Source organism: Scyliorhinus torazame, chromosome 19 (assembly GCF_047496885.1).
Source record: "Scyliorhinus torazame isolate Kashiwa2021f chromosome 19, sScyTor2.1, whole genome shotgun sequence".
Lineage (NCBI taxonomy): Eukaryota > Metazoa > Chordata > Chondrichthyes > Carcharhiniformes > Scyliorhinidae > Scyliorhinus > Scyliorhinus torazame.
In genome coordinates, this window is record NC_092725.1 from 58,736,429 (window position 1) to 58,752,481 (window position 16,053).

A 16,053-nucleotide genomic window follows, 5' to 3' on the forward strand; every position below is an offset into this window, starting at 1 on the left:
CACCCCCGAAAGCACCCTGTCCTGGATCCCTTGTGTCGGGAGCTGCGGAAATTCCCTCACCAGTTGTTCCGTGAACGCTCTCACCTGCATATATCTAAAGAAATTTCCCCGGGGCAGCTCATACTTTTCATCAAGCGCTCCCAAGCTCGCAAACGTCCCGTCTATAAATAAATCTCCCACTCTCCTGATTCCTACCCGGTGCCAGCTCTGGAATCCTCCGTCCAGCCTCCCTGGGGAAAACCTATGGTTGTTCCTGATCGGGGACCACACCGAGGCTCCCAGCACACCCCTCTGTTGCCTCCATTGCCCCCAGATACTTAATGTTGCCGCCACCACTGGGTTTGTGGTAAATATTTTTGGGGAGAGCGGTAGTGGCGCCGTCACTAGCGCTTTTAAACTCGTCCCTTTGCAGGACTTCATCTCCAACCTTTTCCACACCGCTCCCTCTCCCTCTATCATCCATTTACGAATCATCACCACGTTGGCGGCCCAGTAGTAGTCGCCCAAATTCGGCAACGCCAGTCCCCCTCTGTCTCTGCTACGTTGTAGGAACCCCCTCCTTACCCTCTGGGCCTTCCCTGCCCACACGAAGCTCGTAATGCTCCTATCTATTTTTTTAAAGAAGGCCTTAGTGATCAGTATAGGGAGACATTGGAACACAAATAGGAACCTCTGGAGGACCATCATCTTAGTTGCCTGCACTCTGCCCACCAGTGACAGCGGCTGCATGTCCCACCTTTTGAAATCCTCTTCCATTTGTTCCACCAGCCGTGTCAGATTGAGTCTGTGTAAGGTTCCCCAGCTCCTGGCTATCTGAATCCCCAGGTATCGGAAGTTTCTTTCCACTCTCCTTAGCGGTAGGCCATCTAACCCTCTACTCTGGTCCCCAGGGTGTATCACAAAAAGCTCACTCTTTCCCATGTTAAGCCTATATCCCGAGAAATCTCCAAACTCCCTCAATATCTGCATGACCTCTGTCATCCCCCCCACTGGGTCCGTCACATACAGCAGTAGGTCATGCGCGTAGAGTGACACTTGGTGTTCCTCTCCCCCTCTAATTACCCCTCTCCATTTTCTGGAGTCTCTCAGCACTATGGCCAGTGGTTCAATTGCCAGCGCGAACAGTAATGGGGACAACGGGCATCCCTGTCTTGTTCCCCTGTGTAGTCGAAAATACTCCGACCTTTGCCGACCTGTGACCACACTTGCCGTTGGGGCCCCATAGAGGAGTTTAACCCAGCTGACAAACCCGTCCCCGAACCCGAACCCCCTCAGCACCTCCCATAGATACTCCCACTCCACCCTATCAAATGCCTTCTCTGCATCCATTGCCGCCACTATCTCTGCCTCCCCCTCTGCTGGGGGCATCATTATCACCCCTAATAGCCGTCGCACGTTGACATTTAGTTGTCTCCCCTTTAAGAACCCTGTCTGGTCTTCGTGCACCACCCCTGGGACACAGTCCTCTATCCTCATTGCCAGCACCTTTGCTAGCAACTTGGCGTCCACATTTAGCAGTGAGATAGGCCTACAGGACCCGCACTGCAGCGGATCTTTATCCCGCTTCAAGATTAGCGATATCGTTGCCTCCGACATTGTCGGGGGTAGGGTCCCCCCTTCTCTGGCCTCGTTAAAGGTCCTTACCAGCAGCGGGACCAACAAGTCCACATATTTTCTGTAGAATTCCACCGGGAACCCATCTGGTCCCGGGGCCTTCCCTGCCTGCATGTTCCCCAGCCCCTTGGTAACCTCGTCCACCCCAATCGGCGCCCCCAGGCCTTCCACCTCCTGCTCCTCCACCCTCGGGAACCTTAATTGGTCCAAAAACTGCCGCATCTCCTCTTTTCCCTCCGGGGGTTGGGACCTATATAGTCTCTCGTAAAAGGCCTTAAACACCACGTTTATCTTCCCTGCTCTCCGCACCATAGCTCCTATTTCATCCCTAATTTCCCCCTATCTCCCTCGCCGCTGTCCTCTTTCGCTGCCTGCCCCCCCTCCCCTGTCGACTAGCCATCACCCTCTCTAGGCCAGTCCCACGTCCCGGTTCCGCGCACCCACCTGTTCCCCAGGCGGCGCATTCCCGCCCCGACCACCTTTTCTTTTACCAGTTCCTCTTCGATGATCTCTGCAGCAGCAACCCAGTTATCCTCCACCCCCCCCCCACCCCCGCTAGATCCCCATCTACCTTGATTACTCCCCCCATATTGCTTCCGAAAGTCAGCTGACTTCAACTGACCCCGGCTTCTCCCGCTCTCTCCTTGACCCCCCCGTGTGGGGAACTCCCATCTACCTTGCGCCTATCTTCCCGCCATCATCTTTCTGGCGCGGGAACAAGAACAATAAGCCCCGTGTTCTCCAGAGCCGTCCCGTCCCTCGTGGCGCAGCTCCCTCTGCCGCCCCACTCCCATTCCCCATCCCCCGCCTATGTCTCTTCTTCCCCCCCACCGGCGCCCACATTTCTCAGTGTCCCCCCCTCACCAATTTACATCTCTATATGCATCAGCATTGTCGTTTCCCCTCCAACATCACTCCCTCAGTTCTGATCCAGTTTCTCGTTTTTAATGAAGGTCCATGCTTCTTCCGCCGTTTCGAAGTAGTGATGCCTCTCCTGGTGCGTGACCCACAGTCGCGCCGGCTGCAACATCCCGAACTTCACCTTGTGTAGCACCTCCTTGGCTCGATTAAAACTCGCCCTCCTTCTCGCCACCTCCGCACTCCAATCCTGGTACACCCGTACCACCGCATTCTCCCATCTACTACTTCGTACCTTTTTGGCCCATCTCAGAACCACCTCTCTGTCATTGAAGCGATGAAATCGCACGATCGTCACCCTAGGTGGTTCTCCCGCCTTTGGTCTCCTCGCAAGGACCCGATGGGCCCCTTCCACTTCCAAGGGGCCCGAGGGGGCCTCAGCTCCCATTAGCGAGCGTAGCATCGTGCTCACGTAAGACCCGCCGACCGCTCCTTCCACTCCCTCGGGGAGACCCAGGATCCGAAGGTTCTTTCTCCGTGACCTGTTTTCTAGGACTTCAATCCTTTCAATGCACTTTTTGTGGAGCGCCTCGTGCGTCTGCATTTTGACCGCCAGGCCCAGGATCTCATCCTCGTTGTCCGTCACCTTCTGCTCCACCACACGGAGCTCCATCTCCTGGGTCTTTTATGTCTCCTTAAGCCGCTCAATTGCTTGTAGCATCGGGGCCAGCACCTCCTTCTTAAGCAGCTCCACACACCGTCGCAAAAATTCGTATTGGTCCGGCCCCCATGTCGCCTGGGCTCCCTCCGCCGCCATCTTGCTCCTTTTTCCTTCTGCTCCTGTCCTCGAGGATTCTTTGCGATCTGGCCGCCGCCGCCGATATTTTTCTTTTTCGTTGGGGGGGGGCTCCCTGTTGTCTCACCCCACACCGGGTTTCGTCCCGAAAAAATTCCCCGTTGGGGCTCTTAAAAGAGCCCGAAGGTCCGTTCGAGCTGGAGCCGCCGAAACGTGCGGCTTAGCTGGTCATCGCCGCAACCGGAAGTCTGTCTTCCTAATTATTTACGATTCAAATTGTGTTATCTTCAAACTTGAAAAACATTACCTATGCACCCAAGTCCAGGTCATTAATGTAGTCCATACCGTTATAATTTCATAGAATCCATTTTGGGTGGCAACTACCCACTTTAGGTATCTGGGAGTACAGATGGCTTGGGACTGGGCTCGGCTCCGTAAGTTGAACTTTACGAGTCTGGTGGGTAGGGTCAACATGGATTTACTGAGGTGGGATAGACTTCCCCTATCGTTGGCAGGTTGGTCACAGGCGGTTAAGATGAACATTTTGCCACGTGCTTTATTTTTATTTCAATGCCTACCGGTCTTTTTGTCAATCGTTTTTATGGGAGTGGATAGGTTGGTCTCGTGGTTTGTGTGAGCGATTAAAGTGGCAAGGATTAGGAGGATGGTACTTCAGAGAGGGCGACTTTGAACTGCTAAGTGCTTTCAATGTTAAAATGTTAAATTTGAATGAAGATACTTTAAAAAAAAATTAAATAATAGAATCACAGAATCCCTACAGTGCAGAAGGAGGCCATTCAGTCCATTGTGTGGCCAGGGGCTGGTTCAGCACAGTGGGCTAAGACAGCTGGCTTGTAATGCAGAACAAGACCAGCAGCGTGGGTTCAATTCCCATTCCAGCCTCCCCGAACAGGCGCCGGAATGTGGCGACGAGGGGCTTTTCACAGTAACTTTATTGAAGCCTACTTGCGACAGTAATTGATTGTTATTATTATGATGTGTCTGCACCAGCCCTCTGAAAGAGCACCCTATCTGGGCCCACCTAACATTCAGACACAGTTTAGCATAGCCAATCCACCTAACCTGCACACCTTTGGACTGTGGGAGGGAACTGGAGGAAACCCTCTCAGACACGATGAGAATGTGCAAACTTGACACAGAGTGTCACCAAAGGTCGGAATTGAACCCGGGACACCGGTGTTGTGAGGCAACAGTGCTAACCACTGTGCCACCCTGAATTCTGTTGAAAGGATTCCCATCCCGATCCAAGAATGGTGCAGTAGGCTAGTTCAGCATTTGATTGCGGTGTATCTGTGATATTACATCACTGTGTGAATGCAAATACTTCTTTGTAAATTGAAGTTCCTGCTTCAAGGAAATGCAGTGTGCAAGGATTATGTTCAAACCTAATAAGTCTACCAAAAGCTGGAGCTCTCAGAATCAAAGAACCTACGGCACGGAGACAGGTCCTTCGGCCCAAACTGGTCCATGCCAACCAAAAAGACGATCTAAGCTAACCCCATTTGCCTGCATATCCCTCTAAACCTTTCCTATCCAAATGCCTTTTAAATGTTGTCAATGTTCCAGCCTCAAACACTTCCTCCAATAACTCATTCCACATAATCAAAATTCACCTTGCCCCAATTTAGAGCTTGCACCTGTGGACCAGTTTTGTCCCTTTCCATAAATTAATAGAACAATGGTCACCGGTCCCAAAGTGGTCCCCCACCATCACCTCAGTCACTTGCCCTGCCCTATTTCCAAGAGTAAGTCAAGTTTTGCTCTTTGCCGAATAGGACTCTCCACATACTGCTTGAAGAAACTTTCCTGAACACACTTAACAAATTCCACCCCATCTAAGACCTTAACACTATGGCAGTCCCAGTTAATGTCAGGAAAATTAAAATTCCATACTATGACAACCCTATTATTCCTGCAAGTCTTCTAATCTGCCTGTTCTTCTAAATCCCGTTGACTATTTGAGGACTTATAGTAGAACTCCAATAAGGTCACAATCCACTTCTTATTTCTTAGTTCCACCCACAAAGCCTCGTTGGATGATCCGTGGGTTATTTAATCTCTGACTATCGATGTGATGCTCCCCCAAATCAAAAATGTACCCCCCCCCTCTCTTTCCTCCACCTCTGTCCCGCCTGAAGCATCTGCACCCTGGAACATTAAGCTGCCAATCCTTAGCCATGTTTCAGTTATGGCTATAATATCTCAGTCCCATGTGCCTATCCATGCCCTGAGTTGATCAGCCTTACCTGTCAGCCCTCTTGCACTGAAATAGATGCAATTTAATCCAACATGTTTTCCCCGCTCCCTGCTGCACTCCTGCCTATATGCCTATTCAGCTTGCCATTGCTGAGTACTGCATCTCCCTATCAGCCCTTCATTTGCTCCCCTGTTGCTGAGGATCCCACTCCTCTGCCAATCAAGTTTAACTGGGCAGCATGGTAGCACAAGTGGATAGCACTGTGGCTTCAAAGCGCCAGGGTCCCAGGTTCCATTCCCCGCTAGGTCACTGTCCGTGCGGAGTCGCACGTTCTCCCCGTGTCTGCGTGGGTTTCCTCTGGGTGCTCCAGTTTCCTACCACAGTCCAAAGACGTTCAGGTTAGGAGGATTGGCCATGATAAATTGCTCTTAGTGATCAAAAAGGTTAGGAGGGGCTATTGGGTTACGGGGATAGGGTGGAAGTGAGGGCTTAAGTGGGTCGGTGCAGACTCGATAGGCCGAATGGCCTCCTTCTGCACTGTATGTTCTATGAAACCCTCCCTTGCAGCACTAGCAAATCTGCCCCACCTAGCAAGCATTTATCCCAATATTTTCCATCTTCCTTTAGAAATCTCCTTAAAACCAAATTCCTTGTTCAATGCTGTTGATTACTCCTCCTCATACTTTTTTTCTTTTGCACAGTGTTGATTTTTTTTGTTAGGAATGGTTTGCAATGTTATGAACAAAGGGGTGTTCTAGAGCGGCAAGTACTGTTCAAAGCAACTGGTCATTTACTTACTGCATCTAAGTGTATTCTTTTTAAATCAATGCAGAAAAAACATGAAGAAGATGGTGGAACAACAGACACTGCCACCACCTCTTCGAATAACCATGAGAAGGACAGTGGGCTAGGCCGCACAGACGAGAGTTTGAGGAACGACGAGAGTTCAGAGCAGGAGATACTGGGAGAGGAGCAGACCAGCGCCTCACTACAAAGTCAGCAGGACTTGGGCTACAGCCAGGACACTCTGGGCAGCAGCGAACTTCAGTGCAATGAGAGCTTTGTATCTGGGGAATATAATGACTCGGATTTTGTGGGGACGCAGGATGAAGAATGTGAGAGGTTCAAGGAGCTTCTGGAGCTGAAGTGCAAGATGAGCAACCGAAGCCAGTTTGACCTTTACTATTCCACAAGCACAATAGAATGTGGCAGGAGGCAGCAGGAGGTGGTGGATCGGGAGCTGGAGATGCTCAATGAAGAACTGAGAAACATTGAACTGGAGTGTCAAAATATCATGCAGGCACATCAGCTGCAGACAGTAAGGGAGGATTATGGAGATGTGTGGTCAATCCATGGCAGTGGCTTCAGGAACTACAACACCAGCATGGACACCCAAAGGGGAAAGCTGGCCGACATCATGGAGCACCCTGAGAAGTCGGACAAAGACAGTTCCAGTGCCTACAACACGGCGGAGAGCTGCCGCAGCACGCCGCTGACTGTAGACAGGTCACCAGACAACTCGCTCCAACGGATGGTCAGCCTCGCCAACCAGAAGAACCTGCGGAGCTCCATGGAAGTGGCCCAGGCTTCGGCTAGGCCGGCCAGCCGGGAGGACAGCCCCGCCGTGAGCAGCAGCTCCTCGGAGACCCCGGAGACGGCTGTGCCGGGGGAAGAGACAGAGAATGTGACGGAGGGCAGCAGCAAGTCAGGAGAGCAGGAGAGAGAAGGCGGAGGTGGAGGGCAGCACATCCCCTACCTGTCCCCCTATCACAGCTCCCGGTACCGGCACGTCAACATACCCGCGCACGCCCGCCACTATCAGAGCTATATGCACCTCATCCAGCAGAGGTCGGCTGTCGAGTATGCCAACAGCCAGCTCAGCCTGGTCGGCATGTGCAAGGAGCCACAGAAGGGCACAGCCGAGGCCAAGATGGAGTGGAAGGTGAAGATCCGCAGCGATGGCAGCCGCTATATCGCCAAGCGGCCGGTGCGGGATCGGCTGCTCAAGGAGCGTGCCCTGAGGATCCGCGAGGAGCGCTGCGGCATGACCACGGACGATGACGCCATGAGCGAGATGAAGACGGGCCGATATTGGAGCAAGGAGGAGCGGAAGCAGCATGTGGTGCGGGCCAAGGAGCAGCGGAGGCGCCGGGAGCTGATGATGCGCAGCCGCCTGGAGTGCCTGCGGGAGAGCCCCCAGAGCGGTGGCGAGGGCAGGAAGGAGGTGAACATTATCGAACTGAGCCATAGGAAAATGATGAGGAAGCGCAACAAGAAAATCTTTGACAACTGGATGACCATCCAAGAACTCATGACACATGGTGCCAAGTCTCCGGATGGCACAAGAATCTACAATTCCTTCCTGTCGGTTACTACTGTGTGAAAGGGACCTTTTTTTAAATTTTATATATATATAAGGACACTACCGATTTGAGGTAGAATACAAATTGCCTCGTTAAATGTGGCATGTCACTTTTTTTCTATCTGAGAACTGCTTCTAATCTAATGATGGTTTTTATAAGCAGTTGCCCATCACTTTTACAATTTGTGGTATGATTCATTGTCTGTAGGTGACAACTGCCCACCGTCCAAACCATGATCTTCAATCCTGTTATTTGTAAAACAAAAAGGAACCATAATTTCACATGACACTATGTTCCTGTAACTTAAGAATCTGACTTTATTGCAAGTCCATTAATCATTACACCGGTTTCTTTTGTAATGTATGTTTATGTTATTAAAACTATAATTATAATGCCAAATCCAGATAGCTTTGCATACTTGCCCACATGCATTGCGGTGCTAGCTTTTACATAACTTTACTTTCTCTGCTGCCAAATGGAGCATAAGCTATTAACATCCAAGCATTTAACTTTCACATTTGTTCAGCCATGTATTGTATAATTAGACTGTAAATTAAAAGTGTATTGTCCAAGTAAAGTGTAGCTGGATGAGTGACTCGTCATACTCTAGTGGAATCGATGCACTAGTCAGCTAAATATGTGGTTATTGTGAAGATGAAAAAAAATAAATTATTGCTTATATTTGAAGAAACGCAGATTGCGGAGTAAATATTATTGTAAAATCTTTTCCTGCACTCATTATCAAATATCTTTCTGTTGACGTTGAACAGGCTTAACTGGCCTCAGGAGAACTGTTACTTTAAAGACCACAGTCTACAATCAATAGTAGTTCTATTACATTTTTAGCAACTGAGTTTTCCAGAGGCATCTTTGCTAATCTCTGTGAGGTGGGTTTTAATTACCAGTCAACCCCATATTCTGTGATGTTAGAATGAAGCCAGTGTGTACAATAGATATTTTAAGCGGGGCAGGAAATGCATTATCATCGCACATGGAAGCAAGCCACCCATCCTGAAGGTCAGGTGTTTTGACTGGGCCAGCTCAGAAACAAGCTCCGCAAATCTAATCTCTAACAAAGTGGTTGCTGGCAGGCACGGCAGCGTGTTTCTTCAAGTGGAACCATTTGTGGCCAAGTGCAGATGACAACGGCGGATTGCAATGCAAGAAACGTCTGAGCATCTGGTGGGATGCAATCCTAGCACACTAGCTCGGAGCATTTGGAAATGGATCGAAGCAATTGTCTTTAGCATCCTTACGAGTAATGTTTGAGCAGCTGCCTTTGGAGCATGCTACAAGGGTAGATTTGCCTCTTGATTTGAGTTGAGAGAAGGCACGTGACAAGTGGAAGCCTTGCGGCATTCATCTGAGCAATTTTAAGGATCCCTTGGTGAAGAACTGATAATCTTGGCTGTGCTTTTGAATCTGTTAGTGCGTGTACTCAGTCTTTTGAATCTCCTGCCTGATGGAAGAAGTTGGAAGAGTGAGTAAGCCAGGTGGAAGTGGGTCTTTGATTATGCTGCCCGCTTCCCCAAGGCAGCAGGAGGTATAGACCCAAAGGGGAGTCAATGGATGGGACGACTCTCTGTAGTTTCTTGCGATTTGGGGCCGAGCAGTTGCCATATCAGGTGTGATACAGCCAGATAGGATGCTTTCTATGGTGCACCTGTAAAAGTTGGTCAGAGTCAATGTTGAAATTCCTTAGTTTCCTGAGGAATTATAGGCGCTGTTGTGCTTTATCGAGGCTTAGCATAACTTCCTTGCCTCCTGTTCAAACTGTGTGCTTTGTCATGGGTCTAATGTTAGTTGCAGAGGGTTGGTATTAACATCCTGGTGTTAGATTAAAGCTCCAACTTAATCTTTTGGGATATGCTATGCAGGTACCCGATTGGCTTAGTTTAATATTAGGTTTTATAGATTTTAGCTGGTGTGCATTTCAGCACGATTGGAGAAATAAACTGTGGTCCATTCTGTTTAATGCAAATAACTAAGTTGCTTCATTATATTACATGTTGGTTTAATGAATTCAATTAGTTTTCTATTTAAGATGCACATTGCTGGGGTCAGCAGACAGGAGACCAAAACTGGCTTGATGTTCCCTAACTCATCCTCCCAGCTAGCAGCGATTCCTGCTGGGCAATGCTATTGATCAGCCTAAATGAGGTCAGGATGTAGGTTGACCTCCCTTCACGGGAGAACAGCCCATCAATGATCATTACTGTGCTTCACATTGCTTTTCTCAGCTTCTCCTAGCATTTCAGTCGCTGAGGGAGGGTGGGGGGGGTGGATCGGGGAAGGAGAGGAGGGCATGGGTTGGGAGATGGGGGCGTGGGGAAATGGGAGGGACATGGAATTTACAGTGCAGAAGGAGGCCATTCGGCCCATCGAGTCTGCACCGGCCCTTGGAAAGAGCACCCTTCTTAAGCCCACTCCTCCACCCTATCCCAGTAACCCCACCTAACCTTTTTTGGACACTAAGGGGCAATTTAGCATGGCTAGTCCACCTAACCTGCACATCTTTGGACTGTGGGAGGAAACCAGAGCAGCCGGAGGAAACCCACGCAGACCCGGGCAGAATGTGCAAACTCCGCACAGTCATCCAAGGCCGGAATTGAACTCGGGTACTCGGAGCTCTGAGGCAGCAGTGCTAACCACTGTGCCACCATGGGAGAGGGGAGGGAGATAGAGGAAAGGGGAGGAGAAGGGGGGGGCAGGGAGAGAGGGGAGCGTGATGGAGAAAGGCGATGGGGGAGAGAGAGGGGGAAGAGATTGATGGGAAATGTTTGCAGGTCCACCGATAGAATGTCCTCTTATTTCAAAATGCGAATCAGTGCTCACCACAAACCATCGTAAAGGACCAGGTTCAATTCACAAACCACCTTGCAGCAAACTGTATTCCGTTGGGTCATCCAAGAATATTTCGTTCTCGTCTCGGAACCACACCAACTCTTTAATTAGAGTTTAAGCAAAGGGGCATCAGACTGGTCATTCCTTTTTTTAATGGGCACAGTGGAAAGCATTGTACAGGAAATACTTATTAATGCCTTTCCATCAAAATGATTTATTGCTACAGTGAGCGTTATGGGGGTGGGAGAGAATCCAGCTGTGGAGTGAGCAAAGATATTACCATTACAATCTCGGAGAGAATGAGAGCTTGCTGAATTTAAACAAGGACAAATGGCATTTTTGCATCCTAGTTTTACTAATCAATATTATCAATATTGGACATGGTAGGGCATAAAGCACCATATACTCATAAATGTTTTAATATAGATTGAGCAGGACTACATTAGGTAAACTAATGGCCAGTTGAAAGACATTTACACATTGGTGTTTCACTCCTGGGAGACTGGCCATCAAGCGGGAAGCTTGCGACCACTGAATATCACTGCTCTATTTTTACTACACCTTTCTGTATCACTAGACAGCCAACAGAGGGAGAGTTTCCAATTTCCCACACTTCCCATCATCATTGCCAGGACTGACAGTAAGTCATCAATCGGTTGAAATCTGAGGCTTGGCGTTTACCCCACATGTCGAATGAATTCACAGTGTTAAATGCTCAATGCAACAATAGGGTGGAGGTATGGGCTTAGGTAGGGTGCTCGTTCCAAGGGCCAGTGCAGACTCGATGGGCCAAATGGCGTCCTTCTGCACTATAAATTCTATGATAGTGAAAATACAACTGAGTGAGGAGACTGCTGGAGAAAAGAACCTCACTCGCCTTACTTCGGACTCTAAATCCGTGACACCCAGTTTAGACATGAAAGCGTGTAGGTCGAAGGTGTGAAAAGGGGGTGAGGGATCTCATGCTGTTGGCTGACTATCATTTGCCTGCTGCCAGTGACAGACTTGTCAGCACGAAAGTGCCTTTCCAGCTTTCTCCCACGATTGCAATCTGTAAACTCTCACTGACTTTAACTACATGTTAATAACAGAATCAGACTGCTTCATTATCACAATCAATTTACTGAAGAGTTTAACCGAAGCTCCCAGGAGACTGCCACCTACCCACTTTGTTGAGAGTGGTTGCGGTGCTTTACGTTTTGGGGCGATGCGCGCACGTTCTCATGAAACAAGCTGTTTCTAAAGCCACCCGAGTTACCATTTGATTATAGATGAAGTGAAAGTTGACATTTTGCTCTTGCATTGACAGCCTTTCTCTCCACTTAATTTTCAATGATGTCAAACAACGAGATCCTGTATCATGTCAGAAATTCGACATCGGCATTTTGCATAAAAGCTGCTCGACTTCACTCTTCGGTCTGGATGTTTCATCATTAAATTGCTTTTTGAACTCTTGTCCTATTGATCAAAGTAGTGATGCATTCTGGCATCTAATGTTTCTCTTATGCATTGAACTTTGTTTCTATTGATATTAATGTAAATCTTTAATCTCCGAATCCTGAAGATTTGAACAGACTATTAAAGCTGCTGTTCAGATTGATGTACCATTTTCTGATAGTAATTATGCTCAAATAATTCACCAAGGTTTGGAATTTCAAGTTTATTTTTTAATAATTCCATATCTTTATTGCATTGATTGGCACAATTTACACAGTTCAAGTCACATGTTTCCAATGCTTTTTCCATTAACACACTGGGAAGCATAAACCCACTGGCCTATTAGTTGTAAGAGCTGGGGGAGTTGCTTTGTGCTGGCCATGAGGCATAATTCTGCTTCCAGCAACACCTTTCAGTCCTCGCCACCAGAGAGGCACCAGACCCCTTTGTGTCCCATCCCACCCTGAGGTCAGGAAAACTGCAGCTTGTAATAATCTTTATTATTGTCACAAGTAAGCTTACATTAACAATGCAATGAAGTTCCTGTGAAAAGCCCCTAGTCGCCACACTCCGGCACCTGTTCGGGTTCACTGAGGGAGAATTCAGAATGTCCAAATTAGCTAACAGCACGTCTTTCAGGACTTGTGGGAGGAAACCCGAGCGCCCAGACGAAACCCAAGCAGACACGGGGAGAATATGCAGACTCCAAACAGATAGTGAGCCAAGCCAGAAATCGAACCTGGGACCCTGGTGCTGTGAAGCAACACTGCTAACCACTATGCTACCGTGCCGCTTGTGAAGAATATCAAACCTTTTGTGAATATTATTATCCACAGTCAATTGGACAAAGATCAGAATCTTCAATCAGGTGCTTGGGGTGATGCCGATTAAGCAATTAGAGATTTGGTTCACACACTTTTCTTTTCGAATTCACTCCTGTTTTAATCTTTTTTAATTCAAACAATGAATTCACGTCCGTGAGCACAATCCTTTTTTTTCTGCTTTCTACTTTTTTACCTGTTTTGCTTCCCTCGCCTTCACCGGGTCAAAATGTAGGAACTCCCTTCCTAACAGAACTGTGGATGTGCCTACACCGCATGGACTGTAGCGATTCAAGGAGGTTCCTCACGCCACCACCTTCTGAAGGGCAATTAGGGATGGGCAATAAACGCTGGCCCAGCCAGTGACACCCACATCGCATGAACAAATCCAGGAAAACTTTACAGCCTGGGGTCTGCAGCTGAATGCACAGCTGCAATAATGAAGTTGGAGGGGGGGGCGGGGTGGTAGCAAGGGTGGGAAGTACAACAAATCAGAGGAGAAGGTGGCCAGAAGAGAAATTGGAGAACTTTATCTGAAGGCATTTTGGCAGATCTGAGTGCATTTACTCCTCAAAAATTACCTGTTGTGGCATCTTCCTGTGCACTAGTTGAATTTACTTTAATAGTACCCCACGGTCTATCCATTCAGCAGTTAGCTGCAATAATCTATTAATTTTCATAGAATCCCTAGTACAAGTGGAGGCCATTCGCCCTCTTTGAGTCTGCACCAACCCTCCGAAAGAGCACTGTACTCACTGCACTCCCAAACCCACCCTGCCCTATTCCTGGAACCTGTACATTCTTGGACACTAAAGGGCAATTTAGAATGACTAATCCACCTAACCTGACATCTTTGGGCTGTGGGAGGAAACCCAACGCAGACACGGGGAGAATGTGCAAACTCCACACAGAGTCACCCAAGGCTAGAATTAAACCCGGGTCCCTGCTGCTGTGAGGCTGCAGTGCTAACCACTGTGCCACCATGCCGTTGGGTGCTGAACATAATTTACACATGAGTTTGTGCAGAAAATGCAATTTTACGAATTGAAAGTTTTAAAAAAATTATTCCATTCTTGAGATACAAAGCCAATGCGCAGAGCGAACAGGAAAACTTTAATCCATCTCATTGCTTGCTCGAAAAACCAATTCAAATTGAATCCAATTCATGGTCTCCACAAAAGAGACATACAAGATACAAACTGACACAAAAAAGCATTGCACCTCATCTTGGGCTTAATCTGCCACTTGATCTTAGCCAAAAGACCAAGACAGCAGTATATGTAATTTCAAGGAATCTAACCGTAATTTAGGGTTTTCATTAAGTAACCAAGCAACATAGACCAAATACAATAAATATTTTGGTCCATGTTGCTGGCAGCAGAAGCATTGTAATTGGCCTTACTGTCTTCGGTTAGGGAAGGAACAATCAACCTGGCTTGTTCTGGACACAACGTGTGCCTATGAAGGTTGTGGCAGGATCAGGTTTGGTCTCACCGTAATCAGCAATAGTGTTGCTGATGGTGACTCATGATGAATGGCCACTTGTACAAGAGACTGGAGTTTACTGCTGACCATGGAACTAGCCTCCAACAAAGAGACACCATTTTCTGCAGAGAGGAGAACCATTAATGTAATGTAAATGTAAATCACTTATTGTCACAAGTAGGCTTCAAATGAAGTTACTGTGAAAAGCCCCTAGTCGCCACATTCCGGCGCCTGTTCGGGGAGGCTGGTATGGGAATTGAACCATGTTGCTGGCCTGCCTTTGTCTGTTTTAAAAGCCAGCGATTTAGCCCAGTGTGCTAAACCAGCCCCAGTGCCAAAGGAGACCATTCGGCCCATCGGGTATGCACCGACACTCCGAAAGAGTACCCCACATAGGCCTACTCCATGCCCTATCCCTGTAACCCCACTTGACCTGTACATCCTTGGACACTAAGTATCATTTTTGCATAGCCAATCCACCTAACCTGCGCATCTTTGGACTGGGAGGAAACTCATCCAGGCCTGTGGAGAAGGTGCAAACTCCACACAGATAGTCACCCAAGGCTGGAATTAAACCCAGGTCCCTAGCACCGTGAGGTAGCAGTGCTAACCACTGTGGCACCGTGCCCCCCGAAGAATAGGCAGTTTAGAAGAAGAGAAGATAATTAATGAGACTGCCGATGGTGAACACTCCAGTACTGAAAATGCTATTGTTGAGGGGCTTGTCCTTTCATCCCTTGTGGGCGTACAATCTAGCAGCAGTTTTAGTTGAAATCGGGATTAAACTGGAGTAATTGAACAAATTAGCAAGAGGAAACATGGAGTAGGCAACGTCATTCATTAGTCTGACGTGTATTAAAACTTTGATGCAGATAATAGCAACAACATTTATTCTGTGTGAACTGCACATATCCTGCAAAAGTGTGACTCACATTCTAATTGTCAAACACTCAAGTGATTTCGCTTGCATTAAGAAACGTATAATAAATCTCTATATTTTCCCCATTACCTTCTATTCAGAAAGAAAAATTATTTTCCCAAATAAAGCGCTTCAATGTCTAAATGCCATTGTGTGCACCCGGACATTAAAGATAAAAGTTGACCCAACATGTAGATTCCCAGAACCTCATCTGTTAATTCTCATTATCGTCCGGATGGAAATGTCAATTAAATGCTATCAAGCTTTTGGGGATTATGCATCTTGACGAAGGTTTTAGGTATCAGCCTTAACACCAGCTAATTAAGTCACTGGCTTGCAGCTGTTGGGAGCCTCAAACAGGTATAATTAAAACTGAGCAGATGACAGCAGTGGCATTTGTCAGATTCATGTGGTGTTAAAATCCCAGTCCTGACAGAAATGTCAAACTGATACTAGTCACTATCTTTCAAATATGTGTGAGCTTCAGCAAGCAGCACTTATCAGATAAGTGCCAGGCGATAATCTTTAGGAATCCCCCCCCCCCAAAAAAAAAGCAAACATTAAGTATTAGATTTCATAATCTAGGAAAAAACCTTCACTTTGTAGCCTTTTAAATGGTGGAACATGAAGGAAAGGTGATCGATTGGCCTCCCCTTTTTCTGTTTTGAATTTTCGTTATTTATTAAACAGCATACCAG

The 16,053-nt window shown here is 47.7% G+C and overlaps 1 protein-coding gene across 2 annotated transcripts in view; it reads left to right on the forward strand.

The window, feature by feature from the left end:
* Positions 1 to 8,540, forward strand: part of LOC140396153 (PDZ domain-containing RING finger protein 4-like) — a 623,004-nt gene extending 614,464 nt beyond the window's left edge. For both annotated transcript variants that reach the window (XM_072484373.1, XM_072484374.1), the window contains one exon: positions 6,319 to 8,540. In XM_072484373.1, coding sequence (XP_072340474.1) covers positions 6,319 to 7,869 — 1,551 coding nt within the window. In that variant the 3' untranslated portion in view covers positions 7,870 to 8,540. The remainder of the gene's footprint in view (positions 1 to 6,318) is intronic.
* Positions 8,541 to 16,053: the final 7,513 nt, after the last annotated feature.